At 35.4% G+C, this 25,654-nt stretch overlaps 1 protein-coding gene across 6 annotated transcripts in view; it reads left to right on the forward strand.

Annotated features, from left to right (window-relative positions):
• Positions 1-25,654, forward strand: part of LOC122829158 (glutamate receptor 2-like) — a 50,757-nt gene that overhangs the window by 16,945 nt on the left and 8,158 nt on the right. Inside the window, exons 6-19 of one of the 6 annotated variants that reach the window (XR_006370335.1) lie at positions 674-727; positions 1,622-1,780; positions 2,600-2,767; positions 3,848-3,952; positions 4,042-4,146; positions 5,146-5,209; positions 5,563-5,705; positions 6,505-6,720; positions 6,971-7,125; positions 8,423-8,621; positions 9,434-9,681; positions 15,301-15,415; positions 16,081-16,195; positions 19,528-19,658. Coding sequence is in view for 5 of the 6 variants with exons in the window: in XM_044113496.1 (XP_043969431.1) it covers positions 674-727; positions 1,622-1,780; positions 2,600-2,767; positions 3,848-3,952; positions 4,042-4,146; positions 5,146-5,209; positions 5,563-5,705; positions 6,505-6,720; positions 6,971-7,125; positions 8,423-8,621; positions 9,434-9,681; positions 16,081-16,195; positions 19,528-19,662; positions 23,652-23,822 (2,037 nt within the window). In the remaining variant the exon portion in view is untranslated. Of the gene's footprint in view, positions 1-673; positions 728-1,621; positions 1,781-2,599; positions 2,768-3,847; positions 3,953-4,041; positions 4,147-5,145; positions 5,210-5,562; positions 5,706-6,504; positions 6,721-6,970; positions 7,126-8,422; positions 8,622-9,433; positions 9,682-15,300; positions 15,416-16,080; positions 16,247-19,527; positions 19,663-23,651; positions 23,828-25,654 lie in introns of those variants that run through there. The other 5 variants (XM_044113496.1, XM_044113495.1, XM_044113499.1 and 2 more) reach the window with 5 other exon arrangements.

Below are 25,654 nucleotides of genomic sequence, written 5' to 3' on the forward strand. Positions count from 1 at the left end.
TAATCTGCTCCTGGTTGAAATCTGAGTTTCTGTTAAACAAAAACCTTTACTTCATTGAAGCACAACAGAAAGTCAGTGGTGTGGATTATCCATTATTAATATCCATTATCAATATCCATTATCAATATCCATTATCAATATCCAATAGAAATATCCATTATTGTCCCTCCGTTGGAAAATTTGGGTACTGCAGCAGCAAAGTGATGAACAAGTTGAAGCATATAGAATCAGACAAAAGTAAAAAGATGGGGAAAATTATTTTAAAAAACTGTACAGTGCTGTCAAATTTACAGCATAAGAAAAGACATACTGTGCTGTCATTAAGAATGGCAGAAGGTTGATTCAAAGAAATGTGGACGTTAGTAGGATAAGCCCAAAAAAAAAAGTGCATCTGTAAACATTTATTGAGTTTGTTTGTATCAGTGAATGTGAAGAGAGGAAGGATCTGTGATAACACTGCTTTGTGCACTAAGGATGCAGCATTCTGTCAATGAAGGAGAAGATTTGGTAATTAGTACCTGTGTTTAGATAAATCTATGTGTGGTAATAATTATGCACAAAGTAAAGGAGAAAATGTTTTTGATTTTGTAAAATCTAAGCACAGATTGTAAAGATTATAACCTGTTTTGAGAATTTTCTGCTGTTAACAAAGTGTTTTCTCCATCCCCATCAGGTGATCACTATAGGCAAACATGTGAAGGGACACCACTACATCATCGCCAACTTAGTGAGTCATGACCCAACACCTTGCAACAAACTGCACATTTTCCTTTTATCTGCAACAAGTTATTTTAAATTGACACATGTTCACAAAAACAAAGTAAAATTCTTAGTCAGGTCCTAATGGCAGACTGTAGGTTGGACCAATCAAGAATAACGATAGGCCAATATGAAACAAACCAACGCTGCAAAAATACAAAATCTTACCAAGTATTTTCTTCTAGTGCAAATATTAGTTTTAGAAATAATACAAAACTAACTTAAAAGTAACTTTTCAGTAAGAAACAGGATAAATAATTCCTTAATATTAATTTAAAAAGTACTAGTTCCATTGGCAGATTATTTTACTTATAACAATTTATACGTATTATATTCATATATATTATATTTAATTTACAAAATGTTTCCCATGTTATAAATTTAATTATCTGCCAGTAAAACTAGTATTTTTCAGCAACATTCAAGAATTACTGACTAAAGACAATCTCCGATTTCTTTCTGAAAAGTTACTTGTAAGTTTGTTTTGCCTTATTTTAAGTGTACTACGCAAAAAATACTTTCCAATACTTTATCTTTTTGTTGTGATGTTATTATAGTAATAAAAAACATATTTTCCTTATTTCCATTGCAGCTCATTGAAAATGCTTTAAATATTAAAGGAATCTCCCTCGTTAAGATGCTATAGAGCTGTACGACTGATTACAGCAACAGTCAGAGCTGGAGTTCCTGATATTTCTTTTATCTGCTTTTATTAAATAGCATAACGAAAAATATTTATGACAAAACAGCCGTTGTAAATCCTCCATTTACTGTGTGTTGATATATGTGGGTTCTGGTACAGTTAATAGGAATGAGAGGTTAGAAAAACAAGAGAAAAACTTTATTGTTTTTGATCTTCCAGGGATTTTTGGATGGAGACATCTCTAAAATCCAGTATGGAGGTGCAAATGTATCTGGATTTCAGATAGTTGACTTTGACAATCCTGTGGTGGCAAAGTTTGACCAACGGTGGGAAGCTTTGGAGGAGAAGGAGTATCCTGGAGCAGATACACGAATCAGAGTAAGAAAAACAATAAGAACAACTTAAAGGGGAGCTTTTATGCAAAATTCACAATTTGCACGTTTTTCTACTTACATTTGAGTTTGTATTCCTTCTAAAAATAACCCAGATGATTTTTGGCAATAAGTTAACGTTTTTTGTGTCTGGAAAATGAGCCGTCTCAGAAACCTCCAGAATGTAACGACACAATTCAACAGGCACTGCCCATAACCGAGCAACCCCAATGAAGCCTGACCTGTTGCCTAGCAACCCAACCTGAGCCCCAGCATGTTTGATCGGCTGGTTTTACTGCTGTATGTGCTGTACAATGGCTGCTGGAAAAGAAAACTGTTTAGTTGTTGTCTTACCATCCAGACACCACTTGCTGCATTCTTGTTGGTTGTGCAGGAACCTCCCCTTGTGCTTTTCAAAGATGCACAGTGGTATAATTGTGCATCTGCTTGCAGTCATTTTCATCTGTGAGTGTAAATGTTTAAGCTCGCCTCATAAAAGGCGAGTTTACACAAGTGGCCTCTTGTCACTTTATTTAGATTTTAGGTGACAAAAGGCCCGAAAACAGCTCAAAATAAACAGAACTGACTAAAAAAAGCAGACTAAAATCTCATTATCTAAAAATGATTTTGTGAAGAAAAAAAAAAAACCCCAAAAAAAACCGTAATGATAGACCCATCCTAACATGTTCAAAGAAGCATAATAGGTCACCTCTAAGCAATCTTTATTATTTTAACAGTTCTAGGAAAGAATAAGATTTTGGCTACAACAGTGTTAAGCAGAAATGATCAGATTATCGCCTAAAACAATTATTTTGTGATCTTTTAGTACACCTCTGCCCTGACCTACGACGCAGTCAACGTGATGACTGAGGCGTTTCGCTTCCTGCACAAGCAGAGAATAGACATGAGTCGCCGTGGCAACAGTGGGGACTGCCTAGCTAATCCCGCAGTGCCCTGGGCTCAGGGCGTTGAGATTGAACGTGCCCTCAAGCAGGTAACTATGGACTGGACTGACCTTCGTCAACAGATGTTACTTTGCTTATTGTTTTGTCTGTTTGAGGAACTGCAAGTTTCAAAGTACAAAATGTCATAATTTTTCTTCTCTTCAGAACCCCCCATTCTTTGGTATATTTAATGTTAAAATAAGTTATTTAAGGTTGGGTTTGGCACTGGGAGGGATGTAGAAGATAACTATGTCGATTCAGGATAATGGTGCAGCAGAAGTGGGAGGAAGGGAAGCTCAGCTAGTCAGACCACATCCTTCGTTTGGCTCAGACACAGAAAAATATTACGATATTTTGTGGTACTGTTGCAATAATGATAAATATGATGATAATCAGAACTGCTTTGTTCCATTTGTAATACACTTGAGTAGGACATCAGTAGTATAAAATAGTGTGATTTGTTTCACTAAAATGCACACAATAACTGCATTTAATCATATTTTTTAATTTATTGATACACCTTTATTGAACTAACAGTGAAGAAAAACAGCAAAGAAAAATCCCAACAGCAGACAGTTTTAGGGGTTTTTAAATATCATTAATTGAAATTTATTGTGACTATAAATCAAAATGTTTTCATGATAAGAAATTTATCATGTCACCAATTTATAAATGATAAACAATTTGATAAATGCTCATCCCTCTGACTACAATAGTTTTTACTTTTTCTTTTCTCAGTCACTAAAAATACATCCATTATCCTCCCATTTGATTTGTCTTTTTAGTCAGGAAAATAATCCGTTTTCTGTCTGTGGCCATACAGTTGTAGGCTTCAGATGTAATGACATTACCCAAATATGGAGGTGCTTCCTGTTTGCGAATCAGATGTTTTAAGATTTCAATGTTTCCTTTTTCTAAAACAGCTGTTTATCATTTAAAGTTCAACACCAAGATGCTGAATATATTTCAGTTTGTGATGAAATGTTTTCTTTCCTATTAACTGTTTGATCATTGTAGAAATTAAATAATTTAAAATAAGCTTTCCTCTGTGCTGTGGAAAGGTTTCCGTGTGTTGAACAGATTTTAGCTCTAGCTAAATCTGATCATTTAAAGTAATTTGGTGTCTTCAGGTTCAAGTTAATGGTTTAACTGGAAACATTCAGTTTAACCAGCATGGGAAGCGAACCAACTACTCAGTGGCAGTCATGGAGCTTAAGAACAGCGGACCGCTAAAGGTAACTAAAGAAGACTTTCTAACGATTCACCCAGTTTGTGTGTTTTATGTTGACTAAAATCACCATTTTGTTGTGTTTTGTGCTTCCAGATTGGCACCTGGAGTGAAGCGCATAAGTTTGAGGCGGACAAACAAGATATAAATAATGACACGACGGGAATAGAAAACAAAACCGTCATCGTTACAACTATACTGGTAACACATCAACACACTGACGTAGTTATCATGAGATCGAACCTGCATGTGTCTGCATAAAAAACTAGATTATTTCAGAGAAAATTAAGCTCATTATGCAGACAACTTTATGCTTGTGCTTTTTATTTTTCCATTTTTCAATTTTGTGTTTGGAAATTTAAAAACAAACAATTAAAATTATCATCATGTATCATGCTATCTCTACCAATTCCTATTGAATTGGACATAATGGAGCATCCTCCAGAATTATGTTGTCAATGTGAAGATTGGTGCTGCAAATAATTATTATTATAGGTATCAATATATCTGACAATTATTTTAATTAATTGGTTAATTTTTAATCCATTAATTTTCTGATTAAACAATTAATTAGATGAAAACACTGGCACATTCTGCAAATTGTTTATTGAAATCTTTTTACATGCAATATTAAAAATACATTATAAATGCAACTGAGCAATTTAACTTATTTTTCAAATAAGAAAATAAACATTTTACCGTCTAATATATATATATATATATATTTATTTTTTTTAAATCAATATGTGAAAAGCTCAAGCCTTTCTGCTTAATTTATCAATACAGTGTAGGGCTGATCACCATCTTTTGGATTAAACATTAATAATTGTTTAGCAAAAGGAGCTTAAGAAGATTTTTTATTATTATTATTTTTATTTATATCACTGAAAAGTCTGTTTATTTTTCCTCAGATTGTGTCACAGGACAAAACCTTTGTGGGTTGAGGAGTTTTTGATTACTGTCCTTTCAGGGATTGGATGATTGAAGTTTAAAAATAAAATAATTAACTTTTTAAAACTCAGCTGGGTTCCTCAGCCTACAAATACCTTTTTCTTAAAAATGTGGAACCATTTGTGGAAAAGCATACAGACTTCCCAGCAGTATAAGTCTACAAAGATAATATATGATAATAAAATTGTTGTTGCTTTTTGTGCTGAGTTTAGTTTCACTGATTTCTGCATATTGTGTTTCTGGCTGTAGGAAGCTCCGTATGTGATGCTAAAGAAGAACGCTGATGAGCTTCAAGGCAATGATCGCTACGAAGGTCTGATGCCGTCTATGGTTAATGTTTGTGTTATTTCACCGCATTTAATGATGTTCTACAATTTGATCATATTTGTTACACATTTCTTTGGACCTGATAGCAGATTTATAAAGCGTTCACCCTTACCTCTTTTTTTAATCTTTCTTTGAAAAGCAGAAAGGTCAAATTCAAATTCAATTTAATTCTTAAATTGTTACCATTGTTGTCTAGATTTTCAAAGAAACAGAATAGCTGATGTAACACTCAACTTTTCTTATGTTCTGAACTGATGCTTATTCACACCAACATACAGAGCTCAGAATGTCATTTTAGTATTTTCTTTATGTTACATGTTTTGTGTCCTTTTATTTTAGGCTACTGTGTTGACCTGGCTGCAGAAATTGCAAAGCACTGTGGAATACGCTACAAACTTCGGATCGTCGGAGACGGTAAATACGGAGCAAGAGATGCTGAGACCAAGATCTGGAACGGGATGGTTGGAGAGTTGGTGTACGGGGTAAGCTGGACCTTCTGGGACCAGATGTGATATGATCCGTTTTGGTAGTTCTGGTCAGGACTCTGGCAGCAGCAGCAGTCTGGATGAACTGCAGATTACTGGTGGATTTATTTAGTTTTTTACAGAAATCACTAAAGACAATTTTATAAAAGAAAAGAAAGTGATAGATATTTTTAAAATGTAAATCTCCCAGGGCTTTTAATAATATAAGGCTTAACTGTGGGCTTTCAGGTGCGTAGTTTATTTGGCCTCCACTCCAAAAACACAAAATCCTACTAAGTATTTTTGGTGTTTCTTGTGCAAATATCTTAGTAAACTTGAAATAAAACAAAACTAACTTGCAAGCAATTTTTCAGCAAGCTATAGGAGCTTTTTTAAATGAATAATTCCTTAATATTGTTAAAAAAACTTATTTATTCCAGGTGTTTTTCCTTATAAATAAAATGGGGAAATGTCTTGTTATGACTGAAATTATATGCCAGTTGAACAAGTTTTTTTTCATCAACATTAATGAATAAGTGACTAAAAACAAGCTCCAATATCTTGCTGAAAAGTTACTTATAAGTTAGTTTTGTTTTATTTCAAGTGTATATGTCAGGACAGAAACAAATATTAATATTGTATCGGTGAATCTTTATTTACAAATCTACCAAATACTGTAAGAGGACAAGTTGAATGAGGTAAAAACGATTTAAATTAAAAACTAATACATCACAAAATGCTTGTTTTGGGAAGGATAGATGTCCTGTTCAGGTGGATCAGATATTTTAACCGATTCTTAGTTTTTTCTCTTCCACAGAAAGCAGATATAGCAGTTGCTCCCCTGACGATTACTCTTGTTCGAGAAGAGGTGATTGATTTCTCCAAACCTTTCATGTCCCTGGGAATCTCAATCATGATCAAAAAGCCTCAGAAGTCCAAACCCGGCGTCTTCTCCTTTCTGGACCCACTGGCCTATGAAATCTGGATGTGTATTGTCTTCGCCTACATCGGAGTCAGTGTTGTTCTCTTTCTGGTGAGTCAAACTTCAGATTTCTAAACGTGAATAATAAATAGCTTTGAAGTTTAAATAGCACCAGTAATATATGGGACCTGCTTGTATTCTATCATCATTGGTGCTTTACTCTGTGAAATTATCAATTATTTATGTAAAAATGTTTTTAATAACGAGACCAACTACAGCAAAAATACTTGGTAATATTTTAGAGTTTTGCAGTGTAAAATCTTCAGTATGACCCATTGATTAAAAATGTTTCTTCCTGAAGGTGTCGAGGTTCAGCCCATATGAGTGGACGCTTGAGGAGCCAGAGGACGGAGCTTTGCCGCTGACGACCGAATCAACCAACGAGTTTGGGATCTTTAACTCTCTTTGGTTCTCGCTGGGTGCATTCATGCGACAGGGCTGTGACATTTCACCAAGGTTGGTGTGACATACAACCACCGTGTCACTAATGTTATACTTAATAATTACATGCTCATCAATATCAAGTATTAGTGAAGTAGTCCAGTATTTTTTGTTATTTCCCCAGTTCCCATTCAGAACATTTTATACCAAATACTCTTTGGAATTAAATTATTCTTTTTCTTTATTCAGAAAGTTGCTTTTCTCCTAGGAACACAAATTAAGTCATGCTAATTTTTCTTAGCTTGTTTCCCAAATATAGCTGGCCCAACGGATATCTGTTAAGCAGTTGCTTAGGTCCCCCACACCACCAGGGGGCCCCCAAGGGCTGTAAATTTAGTATTAATCAGCTGATGTTGTCAAATAGTTAAAATGATACAACACACTTAAACACCACTCTGTATTTCAAAATCCAATTTTTTGTTTTGTTTGCCTTTTCTGTAAGATTAGAATTAGCAGCCATAATAACACTGAAGTGATGTAGGCTCAATACGAATGATGCTATTATTATTTGTTATTATTATTAATTATTGTTATTTAATAATAACAATAATTATTGTTATTATTAAACAATAACAATAATTATTGTTATAATTAACAATAATTAATTGTTAATTAATTATTGTTAATTATTATAATTATATTGTTAACAATATTGTTAACAATATTGTTAATTATATTAACAATATAATTAAAGTACATAAAGTACATTTGAACTTTGAATTTGAGTTGCTAGTGATTGTAGGTATGGTACACACAGAGAGTAGCTTAATGATAAATCATCTGGTGTTGACATGTTGGTATGTGGGGCCCAAAATGAAAATCTGCTTAGGGCCCCAAAAAGGTTTGGGCCGGCCCTGTAAGTGCTATATAACAGCTGTCACATAACTCACAGCCATTTATTGTAGAAGAAGCAAAAAGTATTTCATGATGGTACTCAAATATTATTATTTTTTTTAAAGATATTAAAATCTACATATACCCTGTTTCTTTCTGACTTTTCTGTTTATAAATTGTGCTCCCTTGCTGTGCTTGCAATTATATTCAATAAGTTAGAATAATTGTAAAGTCCACATTTCTGTTTTTAAAAATGCATTTTTTATTGGTCTGATGTAATATTTCTAAAAGTCATGTTTTCATTAACAAAGTGGAAATTCATCATAATTAACATAAATAAAGACTTTCAAACATCCCTTAGTGATAAAGTGTCTAAAATAAGTAGGCTTTTCAATAATATTCTAATTTTGTGAATGGGTCTCTATAGTTAGGAGAGAATCCACCAGTCAGAACCTGACCTGTGTGTTTTTGCGTGCAGGTCTCTTTCAGGTCGTATAGTTGGAGGGGTGTGGTGGTTTTTCACTCTGATCATTATCTCGTCATACACGGCCAACCTGGCTGCCTTCTTGACGGTGGAGAGAATGGTTTCTCCCATTGAGAGTGCTGAGGATCTCGCCAAGCAGACAGAGATTGCTTATGGGACGCTGGACTCCGGGTCAACCAAAGAATTTTTCAGGGTAAGGTATTATTCAACAACAAATGATGATGGTTCTTCTTAAAGGCAAATAATAACTATGTTTCCATTGATACATGAGGAATGATTGGCAGGAAGAAACCTTAATCACATCTCACCACTCATCATTTAATCGTTTTTAAAAGTTTGTCATAATTTTAACATTTATAAGATACATAAAAAACAACTTTTAATAAAAACATGTATGTGAAATTCACATTTCACTTGTTTTTATGCTTCCATTTGGGTCTCAACTGTTTCTAAAACCATCCAGCCATTTTTTGGAAATACGTTCATGTTTTTTTGAGGCTTGGAAATTAGTTGTTTCAACCCCCCCTCGATTATTAAGTAACGTTTGACAGGCACTGCGCCGTTACCTAGCAACCCCAGCCCATCGCCTAGCAACCCAAGAGTAGCTCAATCATGTTAGCCAAAGACAAAAGAAAAATCCTACAACCACTAAAATCTGACTCTAGTGCATTTATTTATATTTTGTGGAGAAGAAAGTTGCGCTCAGTGTCTTCTTTAGAAGTTTTTTTATGTTGTTTCCTTCAGTGGTTCTTGGTGCAGGTGAGATAGGGAACAGGTGTTTCAAAAGGTTTGGTTTGTTTGGCCCAGTGCAGTGTGAAGGCGAACCGCACCAGATGAAGATGTAACAAATGTTGCAATTTTGGTCCCCAATTGAACAAGACTACCAGGTGTGAAGGAAATAAATGAAGTATCTGTCTAGTAAGCCTTTCCTGTCCTACAGTACCCTGAAATAACAACAACCAAGACAAAACTAAATGAATTTATTTGTCTGTCTCTTTTTTTTAGCGCTCTAAAATCGCTCTGTTTGACAAGATGTGGCAGTACATGAAATCCGCAGAGCCTTCTGTGTTTGTCAAGAAAACATCGGAGGGCGTCCAGCGTGTGAGGAAGTCCAAAGGGAAGTACGCCTACCTGCTGGAGTCCACCATGAACGAGTACATCGAGCAGAGGAAGCCCTGCGACACCATGAAAGTGGGAGGAAACCTGGACTCCAAAGGCTACGGGATTGCCACGCCCAAACAATCCCCATTAAGGTGGGTGGATCAGTATAACAATGCCAGCCAACCTGCACTGCCATGTACCATTCAGACTACTAACCTGCTGCCTAGCATACTGTTTCCCTCCCCGCTCACGCAGTTCCTTTCTCCACGGGAAAAGGAATGACCCAAAAACACTGACTGCTCACCTGCCAGAGACGTCAGGTGTTAACTAGCCAGTGTGTGAAATGGCTGCTGCTGCTGCTGCGTTCACCCGCAGTGATGCTCATAAACAAAAGAAAGCACACCCCGGGGAGCGCTTATTTTAGTCCCAAGCCTTAGAGCCAGTTGGGTTTTTGCAGTATGCGAGTGTGATGAATGGGGCATGGCAGCTCACTACTCGTTGTTATAATAATCCACCTACCCTGATGACGTCATCCCAGTGGTTTGTATTTTTACTGTGGTTGCCACCTCTGACCCATGGTGGGGGTGGTTACCGTGACAACGGGGGTGGGGGGGACGGTTTGTTTCAGACACCAGGTCTTAAAGTGAGCCGATACAATCAGGAATGTAAAATAGTCACCAATTTTCCTTATTTGCATCACTGACACTTTAAAATCCAAGGCTAAATATAACTACATTATTATATCTACAGATATACTAGTATTTTTTAGAAGATATGTAATATTCCCAAGAATTTCACTGGTACAAAAGGAATACTGATGTTATCCTGCAGTATTCCTGGAACAGTAAGACAGAAACCTTAAATTTATGAAGTTACAGAAACATTAAACTCTTTTATGAAATATGCTCTTTAAGACCTGAATCAGGGGATTGTTGTTTTGTATGACTGTATGACCAAACCATTTGTTTGTATGTGAATGTGTGTATAATTCATTTGATTTTCTTCACCATTAATGATGCTTTTTAACCCAAATTTCTCATATCTTCTACTTACAATTGATTATTTTGTATTTGTATGATCCCAGAGCAGAAAATGTCACCGCAGTTTATCTAAGAAAGGGTTGAACTTAAACCACAGACAGATCCTGTGTAAATAGTAAAACATGTACTGATCTGCCATTTTATTAGGTACAGCTAGATGGAACTGAGTGGGAGCACCTTTGACCTCTAGCTCGCCTTAATTCTTCATGGCATAGATTTAACAAGAGGTTTTGGTCCATATTTTGGGCTCTAAATTAACTTTTTTCACTGGCACAAGCACAAAAACTCGGTGCACTCACATTTTCAACTGCATTGCATTTGCCCTTGTTCTATTGTGTCAAAAAGTACAAAATTTGTGGGAAAAATTCACTGATTAAAGGCCTAAATCTATGAGATTAAGCTTAAGATGTTTTCTGACATTGTAAACTCATGAATATGTCAGAGAAGACCCTACTTTTAATGTCATACATTTATGCCTTTAATTATGGAACATTTCTGACTTTTTCACATCAGAAAAATTTTAAAAATGTTCTTGTAAATATGTGAAATTAATCTCCAAAATTCTGCCTTTAAGCTCTCTCCTATTAACAACTGGTTAATGTGGTTCTACGTATTCTTGCCTGACCAGTTTCATTTAGAAAATGTACATCTATGCAGAATAACTTGAATATGCAATTTCTTTCTCAATGATGAATCAGTAGGTTGAATCGATGGATGGGTTGATAGAAAAATGAATGATTAAGCATGCGTATTTGTATGTGTTGCATGTTTGTCACTCATGTGGTTTCTTATTTCTTTGTCTTTTCAGCAAGCTGCCAATAGCTGTATGCTCCATGCTCTCTCTTTCTCCTTTTCTCTCTTTTTCTTTCCCTTTTTCTGTCATTCTTGGGTTCTTTTTATTCATAAAACTGTCATTTTCAGCATTTAGATTTAAAAGTGATTTAGAAAACAGTTATTTTTTCTTAACTCAAGGTAGCTGATAAAGGTTACCGGAGCATAATGAGCTGCAGGGTACCATTTCATTTTCCTCCCCTTCCAAATCCAGGTTTTACATCAATACGTTTGACTAGGACTACATTACTGTCATTTACCACAAAAGTCAGCCTTATATGTCAGATCTGAACAGTATTTAAGATAAAGATCAGACACTAAAGCAGCACCCACCTCACATCAGGTAATATTGGGCATAACAAACATTTAAGCCAGTCACTGTGCATCGATCATCCTGGATTCGTTCCAGGTTTTGACCTTTTTATAACCCACTGCTCTATGTTGTCACTCAATTATTTACTGACATTTCAGCTCTGAGTACTGGTCCTCGTTTATAGCAAAAAATAAACAAAACACTTAAGTTTCATTTAAATCAAAACATTGCTGTGAATAAAAGTTTAATCAGTTTTCTCATGGAGCAAAGAGTATCTAAAAGACTACAGCAGTTTCACTAACAGGCACAGTTCATGTTTTCTTTTTTATGTTTTAGATTTTGTAGTTATTTATTTATTTATTGGAACTACAAAAGAACCATATGATTAATTATTAGTTTCTCATATATTAGGGCCAGAGGTGATGTCACACTGTGCGTGTGAGAGTTTACACAAATCTGCAATTAATCAAGATTTCTATATTAATTCCAAGACAGACAACATATTTCCTATTTTAAATCGTCTTTAGCATTTTATATCAGCATTTAACACTATTAGTCCTGTTAGCATTGCTTCTCTTAAAGCTACAGTACGTAACGTTTATAAAATATATATATATATATATGTTTTTGTTAAACTAGTCACCATATTGTGGCAGTGTAATATGAGATAATCTGTGAAAAGATTGAGCTCCTTCTCCTCCCTGAGTTGCTTTTGCTGTCTGCAGAAATGCACTGCTCCCCATCAAAAACTACCAATCAGAGACAGGTCTTAGAGCTGTCAATCATCTCATGTACACGCTGCTCAATGATGGAGAAACAACTTACTGTCAACCATTTTTGTGCACCATTATCCCTTTGGGGTCTGGAGGGTTGCTGGTGCCCATCTCCAGCTGTCAACGGGCGAGAGGCGGGGAACACCCTGGATAGGTCACCAGTCCATCGCAGGCCACAAAGAACAAAGAACCATGCACACACAGTCACACCTAAGGAGATTTAGAGAAACCAATTAACTGTGGGAGGAAGCAGGAGAATCCGGAGAGAACCCACACATGCCTAGGGAGAACATGCAAACTCCATGCCGGGAATTGAACCCAGGACCTTCTTGCTGCAAGGCAACAGTGCTACCCACTGCCCCACTGTGCAGCCCGAAACAACTTACACAAGCATGATTTACTGCTCTTAGACCCTCCTCCTGCCTCTGATTGGTTGTTTCTGGCTGATTAGTGTATTTCTGCAGTAAAAGGAAGAGGAGCTAAAATCTTTTCCACAGATTATCTGTCTTTTATTACACTGATCTAGACATTGTGATAATTTTAACAAATATAGAAAAAACATATTTTTTTTATAAAAGTTACGTATTGCAGCTTTAGCCCCAGAAGATTTTCCTTGTTGCACACCAAACCACTGATTATTAAAAATATATAAAGGGGGAAAGTTTAAACAGTACTGTTGTTTATTTTTTATATCTATAAGGTCTGACAGATTGCTGTGTGATCACATCATATTAAATTTAGTTACTGTATGTTTCTGCCTGTTAGGGTGACTGCTGTAGTTCAGAGCTAATGTTGCTTCAAGGCCTGGAAATGCTGTCATAGGAATTTACTTGTTGGCAAAAAATTATCACATCAGACAAAAATATGAATTTAGTAACTGAATTTGCTGGTTATGTATACATAATAAAATCAATTACATTGTTGTAATTAAGGGCACATCTTTTGTTTCAGATTGAGTACAAGAAGATGTTATTTATCCAAACTTTAAAATATATAGATATATATAGATCTTATATTACAGTAAGATCTATATGTATATTTCTTTATTTTTTAAAGTAGCTGAGGTCTAATCTGCAAAAAAGTGTAGCCTTGGTCAGGTACTTGTCTTCTGTAATGTTATTTGTAGATCTCAAGCACCATAAAATCTGTTTTATTTATAATTTTGTGTTTAATGCATTTCCTTTAGTGTAGAGTTAATAGAAAAATAGGTCAAAATGCACATAGTCAAAATATGACTCCATAAAAAGTGTATTTCTTACACTGTCAGTGTCATTCTTTGTGAAAACGTTATGTACATACACATTTCTTTAATCTTAGTATTTTTGGACAAAAGTTAATTAGACCGACTGTGAAGGAATATCTTCATATCCTAACTAGGCTTGGTGATGATGAAGCCATTTATTTAGGATTATAATGCTTCTGTTAACTGAATATATTTTTTCTTGGCGAGGTGAATGGCTCAAATAAATGAGGATGTCAGGACAAAACCATTTTCTTTTAGTTCATGATTCCATCAACATGATTTAAGAATTGATGTGTCAGTAACTTCAACAATATGATTTAATTTGTACGATTTGTTTTACAAACTGAGAATTAAGTTTTTTCTACTGCAAAAGCAGTAATTAAATTTCATTATTTTTGCCAGCAGTCAATCCGACATGGACAGTTTGTCGTCTCACGCGATTGGAGTTGCATTTCCACTGACCAAATAAGTGCAATTTGACATTTTGAAAATAAATTGGCTTAATGAAAATGTGGCAATTTTGGAAAAAACTATTTTTTTTTTTGATAAAAAAATTTTTTATCACACAAGTCACACATGATCAACAACCAACCGGATGTTACTACTGACACAAACCACAAAGAAGAAGATGACAGGAAGTGGTTGGAGGATGATGGTGGAGCATGTCTTTTAATGACTTACTTCATGAACAAACTTATTTACGTGTGATTTTAATTGCGTTTCTTATTTATTGGAAACATTAAATTGCGTTTTTTGGACATTAGAAGAGTAGTAGTTGCGTTTAAGTTACAAATGTTCACAAAACTTTGTCGATATCCCTCAAAGTCGAAAATACACAATTTCACAATTGCAGTGCTAAGAAACGCAATTACAATCACATGTGAATAAGTTTGTTCATGTAATAAATAATTAAAAACATGCCGCACCGTCATCCTCCTGTCATCTTCTTCATCCTCCTACCACTTCCTGTTATCTTCTCCATCTTTTCTTGCAGTAGTAACATCCGGTTGTTGATCATGTGACTCGTCTGATGCAAAAAGTGTTTCCTTTGCAGTTTTGTGAAATATGAATCTGAAAAACCACCTCATTCTAGCTCAATTTTTTTTAATCAAAACACTTTTGGTTTTTTTGTTTGTTTGTTTGTTTGTTTTTTTTCTAAATTGGCGCGTTTCCATTAAGAAAATTTTTTTTTGTTATTCTAATTCGCGCAACTTTATGTCAACTTTACTCTTTTGGTTGACATACATTAAAAGCCGCTATATGACTGAAATAGGTTTTTGGATTGGATGTTATTTATTCAGTAAAAATATTTAGTAAATCTGATTGACTTCATAATATTTCTACTCTTATTAATCCCAAACACCGTAGGCACAGACATCTTAATGCTGCTCTAATCAAGCTGGATAAAAAATATAAATTTGAAATGTTTGTTTTCTGATCATGAATTTAGAGTATAGTAGATTGTAGGGATTAGCAGTTGGAGCAGTATGTTTGTTGCTGATTTAACTACATTTCAGAGGATTGTTACTGACAGCTGAAATGAACTGCTAACAGCCACTGTGTTCATGTAGAAATGCGGTGAACCTGGCGGTGTTAAAGTTGAACGAGCAGGGGCTGCTGGACAAACTGAAAAACAAGTGGTGGTATGACAAGGGAGAATGCGGCAGCGGAGGAGGGGAGAGCAAGGTTAATACACACACTCACACACCACCTAACACACACACACACACACGCACACACGCAAAGTAGGAAACAAAGCAGAGAGGTAAAACTGGGTCAGTTTGGTAAATGTGGAACATGTGAAGAAGCAGCACAGTCACAGGACCACAGGGAAATGTTAAGGTTAGCTAGGATTTAAAAAAAAAACTAAACTACAGCTTACGTCATAAATCCAGAAGGTTACATTCGCTGCCAGAAGGTGGCACTGTTCTCTGTTCTGCTTCTTCTTCTGTTATGTTGCACCCTGTCTGGTTGAGGTCTGATGTAAAATGCAGGTGAGGGTCAGCTGACCTCAGACCAGATGGCAGCAACATGGGCGCTGTTTGCAGAGAGTTTGCACACAGTTTGTCCAAACTCTGTGTATCAGGGAACTGCAGCTGAAAAAGCAACAGCCTTTCATTGCAGCACCTCTTATTATCTGTCTCAGACGCTAAACTAAGGAGCCCAGCAACAAAACACTTTATTTAAAAACACATTACATGTAGAAATATTAGGGGATTAAGGGAATATTCGTCTCACGCCAATCTTTGGTGGGCCCTTTCTTAGTCGCGAGAACAGGGTAAGAACTGCTGCCTCGTTAATAACATAAGATAACATTGATAATGATGTTATTTATGTTATTCCCATTGAAGAGTGCCAGTAAACCTTGCCGTATTGAAACTGAATGAGCAAGGGACCCTAGACAAGATGAAAAACAAGTGGTGGTACGATAAAGGAGAGTGTGGCTTCAAGGACTCCACCAATAAGGTTAGTTTTCTGTTTGTGGGTCAGTCAAACACACTGTTCACAAGTGTAAATGCATGGGAAACTTGCACAGTACAGGGAGGACAACTTAGCTCCAGCTGTGTTATGTGGAGGACAAACAAGGCCAAAAGTATTTTTTAGTTTCATGCAGATGAGGAGGGAAATAACAGATCACAGGTGAATCAAAATAGTTTACATTTTTTATCTGCTTTCTTATTACTCCTTTACTTGAGCAACAAATTACAAACATTCCTTCAAATCCAAAAATTTAATTTGAGGTTAGCATGAATGTATGAAAAACACTTCTAGTTACATTTTGTAAATAGTTTTCCACAGTGGTGCACATGTTTTAGAAAAAAAGCTAAATTAGTTGCTCAATACAGCTGAATAAAACATGTTTCTGTTTTATTTTACTTATCAAATGTATTATTCAATTAATTTTAGTGACAAGCTAAAACAATAAGGAGAAAGAATCTGTTTTAACACAACTGTAAGAAAACGTCAGTTAAGAGAACTGTAATTTCTGATCATATAAAGTGTTAATGAAGTCACAAGTGCTAGTAAAAAAGTTCATTAATTTTATTTACATCGTAATGAAAAGGATTTGCTCCTTCACAGATTTCTTCGATTTTTGCTTTTAAAGGTTTTATGTCATCAAACCAGTTATATTATCACACAAAGTAATCTAGTTAAAGCTATTAAAGGATAAAAGTTATCCAAACCAACCTGTCTGCAAGTAAATGATTAATTTATTATGATAACTATAATTTTTGGTATCATTCAGCAACAAACAAGCGTTTGTCTGGCAGTTAGTTTTTTACATCTTTGTGGATGATTTTGAGCTTTAATTCAACTGGACGGGGTGGTTAAAAACAGTTATTGAAGTACTTTTTACTTTGTAAAATTATCAGATATTATTGCCATCTGTTGGTAAAAGTTTCATAAGAGTCACATTGTGGGTTTACAGGAGCATGGATGGTCCTGTTGTGCAATTTAGCATGCATGGTCTACAGAGACTACATCAGTCAGATGTCTGCTTACACTCATATTTGACATGAAAGTCATATTAATTTTAGGGTTTTAATGATTTATTTGAACCTTCAATTTTTTTAGGGTGGACTAATTTTACAACAAGCAGCTTAAAGGGAACATATAATTCAAACGTCACATTTTTGTGCTTCCAGCATAAGTTCTAAAAAAGAAAAAAACACCCACCTGGTGTTTTTTGGTGTCTGGAAAACAAGCCATTTCAAAAACATTCAGAATGCAATGTAAGAAAACAGCAGGCACTGCCCGTCACCTAGCAACCCCAACCAGCGAAGCCCATCACTTAGCAACCCAAATCAAGCAACAAATTGCAAAATATTTTTTATGTGTTTTTAAATTGGTATCAGACCAGTAAAAAAAAAAAAAAAAAATTTTTTTAAAAAACAGAAATGTGGGCTTATTGAAAAGTATGTTTAATACATGCACTTAGGTTATTTTCCAAGTGCACTTTTAATCTGACAAAAGATTTAGACTCATCGGAACGTGTATTTTAATTTACTGAATATAACAACTGTATGGCACACTTTAAATAGACAGACACAGTGGACACATTTTAGTTTAAAATGTCCTTATGATTAAATTATTTTCAATATTTTCTAGAGGTGCTAAACTATATTTGAAAAGCAATGTCTGATTTTCATTGGTGAATTTTCAGTAATTATTTATTATCACTTTTGCCAGTTTGAAATTATTTCAGAGACCTTTGTGGGTTTCTCTGTCAATAACAGGAGTACCAACAATTTTATCCACATGTGTATGAATATATTTGAGCCTTTATTATCATCCTCTTAGAAAAATGAACTGTTCAAATGAATCACTAAAGAGATAAAATTACCTTAATACACAGAATGAGTGTATGTAAACTTCTGACTGGAACTGCTTCATAGCAATCCAATGCTGGAGCCACTGGGTACATTAGTGCACCATTAGTAATGTTGTCAATGCCATGTATTTATTGTTTATGAGAACCTGGTTGAAAGTGATTGATATTTAGAAAAATAAAATATAATATTCTGTATGAGTCACAGTTAGTCACATAAAATAAAAAGTTTTCTTACACAAAGCCACTCTTCAGTTAAACCATAACATTTTTATTGTGATACTGTTTGTTTACACAACACTAGTCTCTCAAACCAGCTTTCAAACTCCCCGCGGAATTTGAAAGCACATGCGCAGAACGCACAGCCATACGATTTATTCTACAGTTAACAGCAAAAACAATTAAATAAATAGCGGATAGCATTGTGTTGTGTTGTGCTATTTTACTTTACTAAATTTAGCACAATTTCCGATGAGGAATATGTGATACGTGAGCCCTTCGTTCATGTGAGACGGCTAATTGGTGGAAGCTAGTTAGGTGAAAGCTAATAGTCAAAAGCGCATGTGCGTTCGATGACGTTCAAAAATCTCAGTGCCATCTAGTGGCCTGAGATGACAACTACAGGTAACCCGAGGTGTTTCTGCAATGTCGTCTAAAAGTGAAACTGTTTTCCAATTAACATCCAAAAATACCGCCAGTTCCCAGGCAGTGATCTCATATAAGCGAAGTCTAAATAACTTTTATCCTAAAAATGGTTGTTTTTAATTGGGTAAAATGTGGAATAAACATCCACAGTTGTATTTGTGTAGGGGCTCAAAACTCTCCCAGAATTCCCTCTGGAATTTTATCAAAAGGATTTTAAACCACAGCAGCAATATGAATAAAAATTCCTTTGGTTTTGAAATCTTTTATTTTATTTTTTTAAAATCACGTACTTGTGTCCTAATGTACCAACTGGCTCCACCATGACATCTGCAACATCTGTATGCATTGAGATAAGAATCATCATTTGTCCAATGTTGCAGTTTTAAACTGAGATGTTTGTTGTTCTCATTGACAAAGTAGTTTCATGATTGCAATGTTATAGAGTATTGTTGCAAGGAATGCCAATATGAACTTGAAAACAATGTGTAAAGCAACAGCAAATGCACTATTTAAAAGAATCTACACTGACTTACACTTTCATTAACAGGTGAGGTTTAGAAACATATAATATACAACTTCTGTATACAACTTCAGTATTAAACTATGCTGTGATATCCAAGGTTTCTATGTCTGTGTGCAGAATTATTAGTTATTTTAATGGTTCTAAACAAAGTGTTTTGTTTAAATTTGTGTGTTGATAAAATCATGTTTGTAGTTATGTCACACCAATACTATTTTCTGGGTGTCCTGTTTTTCGTTGTTTTTATTTTTCTCTTGCGTCTGTGTGTGGGTGCGTGTGTGTGCACACTTGTTTGTGTGCTAGGAAAAGACCAGCGCTCTGTCGCTTAGTAACGTGGCAGGAGTTTTCTACATCCTGGTTGGAGGTCTGGGTCTGGCCATGATGGTAGCACTGGTAGAGTTCTGCTACAAGAGCCGTGCTGAAGCCAAAAAAATGAAGGTACGTTTTTACACTTTGCTTGAAATTTCACTAAATGGATTTATTGTTTTGTTTTTCCACTTTGATAGTGTTAATTTGTACGCTTGTGTTATATTTTAGACAAATTTATTTTCCTCCCTTTTGTATTTCCTCTGGCTAGTTACATTTATAGTATTATATAAAAATTATTTATGTCCTTTAAACTGCAGATGCAGCAATCCAATAGTGATATCTGTATCAGTCCCGATATTGAAAAATCAGTCTAGATTGGGTCTTGGTGACAATGTGCCTGATCCACGGGCAGATCTATTCAGTCTAATGCTATGCTCTGAGTGATGTCATTCTTTATTATTTATTTTACATTATATTTAGAATTCTTAATTCTAAATATAAATAAATTCCATATCCGGTCCCCTACAATGGTCAAGTGATTACAGCACTTAAGGCTAGTCCACTGAGAATAGGAAGTGTCATGTTTATTTTGAACGGTCTCTATCTGACCCCTTTGACCTAATCAATGTGAAAGTGTGTCCACTGACAGAAGGACAGTTGCTGTGACTTGGTTTCCAACACTGACCGGTTTCAGTGGAGGATGAGGGAGGGTTAGGTCCTTGTTTTTTGATTTCTGAAACTCAGAAAACTTTCAAAAGTCAAAAGTTTTCCATTTTTGAAACTCTTACTTTTGAAATTTTTGAGTTTTTGGTGGAATTTTTTTTCTATCTACAATGGACAGCGGACAGAAACTGCTGGAGCTTGTTGAATGTTTATATTTTCAAACAAAACCACATAAAGAGCATTTTATACCAAACACCAAACTCTATTTATTCTCTTTCCTGCACCTGCCGCCATCTTTGTTTCACTGGCTCCACTTAAGGATGACCAGTGGCGCCCTCTTCTGAATGGTGGTCAAACTACAGCACTGAAAGACGATCTAAGTTGATATTGTTAATGAATCAGTTGGAATTCATTTTAATCTAACAAACCATTAATTGACAATTAATCATACACCAATTAACTGTTTGCGTGCCTATATGATTTGACCAGCATATGCATATCTTTCTCAGAAGTGTTTCTAACTAACTTGTAGAACTAACTTGTAGACACAGTGTAGTTTTCGTGTACTTTTCTCTTATGTGCATACAATTCCATGTGGATTGAATGTACAAATTAAATGTGCTTGGATTCATGCAGATGTTTGTATACCACTGGATTTGTTTGTGCATACATGGTTTGGTCAGTGAAACTGTTGGACTTGCTTCAGTTGGAAATTCTCCTTTGTCTTTATCAGGTTCTAAAATTTGTTTAATCTATTCAGTTGCACAGAACCAGACACAAAAAATTCAATTAATTCATTATTTACAACATGAAAAAGTAAAAAAATGGAGATCCTTCGGAGAAAGTAAGAAGTCATGCAAAACCTTAAATATGTACAAAAGACAAATGAAATAAAATATTCAACTCCACTGCAAACACATTTTTTCTTTTACAAACATTTCTCCAGTGTTTTGTAGAATTGCCTTGAAAATGGTTTCATTTGGATGAAATATTTTGATTATCCTTCTCACAGTCGTTTACTCTAATTGTGGCCCATTCCTCTAGGCAGGTTTAGTAAAATGGATTCAGGTTTGTAAGCCATCTTGCTCTCACACAGCTATGAGATAATCACTGCAAAACACTGACTTAAATCACTTTTATCTAATTTAGCAGTATGCTTAGGGTTGTTGTCCATTTGACTCTTCTGCCTGAACTTTAACGTCTTTGCTGATGAATTGAGATGTTGCTTCTAGAATTGTACATAATGTTGTTTCCTCATGATGCCATCTGTTTAGCCAAGCACAGCAGTTCCTCATGCAGTAAAAAAACATAACATGATGCTGCCACTCCCATATTTCCCATTGGATGTGGTGGTTTTAGGCTGTTCAATCTTCCTTTTTTTAACAATTGATATCATGGCTTAAACTTTCAATTTCGGCTTCATCAGATTTTAGGATATCTTTTTGAAAGGTCCTGGGTGCATTTGCAAACTGAAATGTGACTTATTATTTTCCATTTTGTTTTGATGGCTTCTTCTTCTCTGAGCAGCCTTTCAGCTCATGTTGGTAAAGGATTTGTTTCACTGCAGACATCCAGCCATCGTTTCCTCAATGTCTTTTGCTTTAGTTCTGGGGTCGATTTGCACATTTCCAACCAGTAAACCTGAACACTGTGAGGTCTGGACATTTCCATTCTGTTTATGCTTGTGCATAATTGTTTAAACATATGAATGTGACATGACTTGTGGACATCGACAATTGTCTTCCTCATATCTTGCCTTTTGATTGTTCTTTGATGAGACACAGGGCAGCAGGGTGTTTGAGGTGTTGCGTCACAAAATAAATCCACAGATTTGCCTCCATTATACTTAAATGTGGAAATAATGCAGTATGTAAGTTTTATAAAAACAATAATATGTTTTTTACCTATTTGTTAAAACGGTTACCATGTTGTGATAGTATATTATGAGACAAATAATCTGTGAAAATATTGATCTCCTCCATCTTCTCCCTGAGGTGGTATTGCTATCTGAAGCAATGCATCGCTCCTGACCAAAAACAACCAATCAGAGCCAGGAGGCGGGTCTTAGGGCTCTCAATCAACCCCATGTACTCGCTGATCAACTTGCTAATGCCAGAGAAACAACTGACCATAACAGGAAAACCAATTAGTGGCTATGCTAAGTACCATTAGCATTCACAAGACCTGCATACGAGATTGTGATTGACAGCGCTAAGACCCGCCTCTTGGCTCTGATTGGGTGTTTCAGGTTAGAACTGGGAACACTGGACTGGAAAAGGTAAAGAAGCTTGATTTTTTTCAGAGCATCTGTTCCACACAATGATGAGAGTTTCAACAAATATGTAAAATTATATGTTTTATAAAAGTTACAAACTGCACCTTTAGTGAATAGGAATCTTTTCTCTTTTTTACAGTGAGAAGTGTGTGGCCCAAGGTAACATTTTCTGGATTTAAATTATCAGTTCACCACATATTTGTAATTTTATCCAACATCGCTTCCTGTAATAAATCTTACTTTACTAAGGCAGTCGGTGGTTTCCTGTGCTGCCTGAGGTTCCCTTTTTTCAACTTGAGCACCTGAACGCCACTGAATGAAACCCAAAGTGTTTTCCCACAGAATCGTCTCAGTTGTGTGGACGTGGATTTTGGATATTGGCGATGGTACATTCTTGCTGACATGTAAATCTCAATGTTTTGATGGAAAACCTAAATTAAAAGGGCAATATTATGTGATTTTATAGCACAATAAAGTAACCATGTTACCTCCAGTTGTTAGAAAAATGCTGTACATATCAAATATGACTTCAGTTTACTTTGTCATTTAATGCCTTGAAATTGGGCCTCTATCTCTTTAAGACGCTCCTACTCTTTCTGAAACTCCACCTTCAGGAAGTCATCACAACATAGCTCCTCTATTAACCCTTTAACATCGTTTTTACCAGCGTTCCACTGAGAAGTAGCTCATGTAATGAGCTCCGCTGATGTGCAGCTCCACTAGGCGTTTGCTAATTGCTACTAGCAAGTCTGAAGGAGCTGCTGCTCTGTGAGGGTGAAATTGGGAAGTTTTGGATGTGAGGAGGAGCTGCGTCTCGAAGGTGGCGCTAGGTCCACCTGAGCATTTTGCACTGCTGAATGGTTGCCATGGAGATTAAACGATTTGTCAACCATGCATGAAAGAATCAAAGCAACACAAACCAGGTTTGATTTTGATGAAGAAATAACATTATATATATAACACGATGTAAAGCTCAAAAAAAGTTGATTTAACATAATACTGCCCCTGTAAATGTAGCCTCGCATAAAAGCATCTTCAGAAAATGTTGCAGTACACAAACTTGTATTTTAATATTGCAACAAAAATAAATAAATAATAATAATAGTCAATCAGCTGAAGAGTAACTGTTCTACAAATAAATCAGTAAAACAATAACACTGACTTTATTTCCGTTGTAAAGGTGGCAGCCAACACCTTCTCATCACCCCAGCACACAGGGAACTACACACACACTCTGTCTTCTCCTCAACATGCCCCCAACTACAACCTGCTGTCTCCCAGCCACCAGCCAAACTACGCCACCTATAAAGAAGGCTACAACGTTTACGGCATTGAGAGCGTCAAGATCTAACACGGGTAGGAGAGTGATGATTGATAGCTAAAACTCTGCTCACCTCACAGCCATACACAAAGCTTTAACCAGGAGACTCAAAGCGTCTTCAGTGGCACATATCCAGTATGTGTGATTTACAAAACACACAAGATTCCCTAGGACATATTTTAAAAGATACTGCAAGGAGAATAATGAATAAATGACAAAATATTTGAATATTCTTTAAATTAGGTACCTACTTAGTAAGATTTTTTTTCTCTAAATTCTTGGTCAGAAGAAGTTATTAGGACGCCATATTAGAGCCATTGTATATAGAAAAAAATACAGAAGACGGAGGAGTAATTTTCCAAGAAAAAACTCAGAAATTTCTGAGTTTGAAAAATCAAAGAATTGCAAGAAAAAAATCTGAAATTCTGTTTTCTCAGGGTTTTTTAGACTAATCTTAGAATTTCTCAGCTTTTTCTCACAATTTTAATGAAAGATTGATTCTTTATTCTTAGAATTTCAGGGGGGGTTTTGCAAATTTTCTAAATTTCAAACTCTGAAAGTTACAAGGTTTTTTGAGAAAATGCATGAAATTATTCCCTTAATTTTTGAGTTTTTCTCTGAAATATACTCCTCCTTTTTTCTATCTATAATTACCATAATACGCTGTTGTAAGTGATTTCCTAGGATCATTTCTAAATGATCTGCACTGTAGAAAAACTGGAACAATCAGCTTCAAACTATTAAAAAAAATAGATTATAGTCTCAGCTTTGAAACTGGATTTGCCACTGAAGATGACAATTACTGGATTTAATTACCATAAATCCAGGTATTGCATGAATTCAGCCGTTTTGATAACACAAAAAAAAATCCTCAGTGGCATGCAACGAAAATTAAAGGTCAAAACTGTGTATGGCTGTGATTATCCTGGCATTTGTTTACTCCTTATCCTGAAGCTTGCTCACTCCTGCTCCCATTTTCCTTCACTCCTATGACCAGTTCTTCAGCCTCTTTCTCTCCTCTTCTCCTGTTTTTCCCTCTTTTTTGGTTTTTCACTCCTCCTACCACTGTTAGCCTATCCACCCTTTTCCTCTGGTCCTTTGTAATTTCTTTTTCTCCAGCACTTTCCTTAGTTTATAGCCAATCATCCTCTTTGAAATAACTTATAGAAGGTGGACGTAGAGAAATGATATGGCCAAATGCATTTAAGTAGTTTTTTGGGGGGTTTTTCAAGCTTGCTTATTTTACAATAAAATTCAAAGTGCCTTCTGTTTTAATTTGAAATCTGGGCTCTTATTTTGGTGGTTGTATCAAAATCAACTATGTAGAAAAAGAGCAATCACAACATTAAGTTGTGGCGTATACAATATACAGTATATATATATTTCACACCAGAATGTATGCTCTTATTGTGAAGGGGAGAAAGTGAGGTGGAGAAGACACCAACGGTTGTCCTTCATTCTATTTTTGGTTTTGTTTAGAATATTTGTCAGTAGTTAAGGCGTTGAGTTTACTTCTTCTAAAGTTAATACTAACAAAATAAGAGCCCAGATTTCAACATAAAACTAATTTTATAGTCAAACAATCAAGAATGAAACAACTACTTAAACGTATTTGATCATAATATCAGACCCTTTGTTCAGATTAGGGGGTCGGCTGTAACTTTTCAAATCATTCCTTGCAGTTGACCACGAGTCAAACACAGAATGGTGAATGTTTGAATACGGACTTTTCTTGGAGTTTGGTTCTTATGGACTTACAATGCCTTTAAAACGATTGTAGTTTGAACAATACTACAATCGTTTAATATAAATGTTTTATATCAGTAAATATCAATAATTGTTGATTAGTTTTTTTTTGTTTT

The sequence above is a fragment of the Gambusia affinis genome, linkage group LG04 (assembly GCF_019740435.1).
Source record: "Gambusia affinis linkage group LG04, SWU_Gaff_1.0, whole genome shotgun sequence".
Lineage (NCBI taxonomy): Eukaryota > Metazoa > Chordata > Actinopteri > Cyprinodontiformes > Poeciliidae > Gambusia > Gambusia affinis.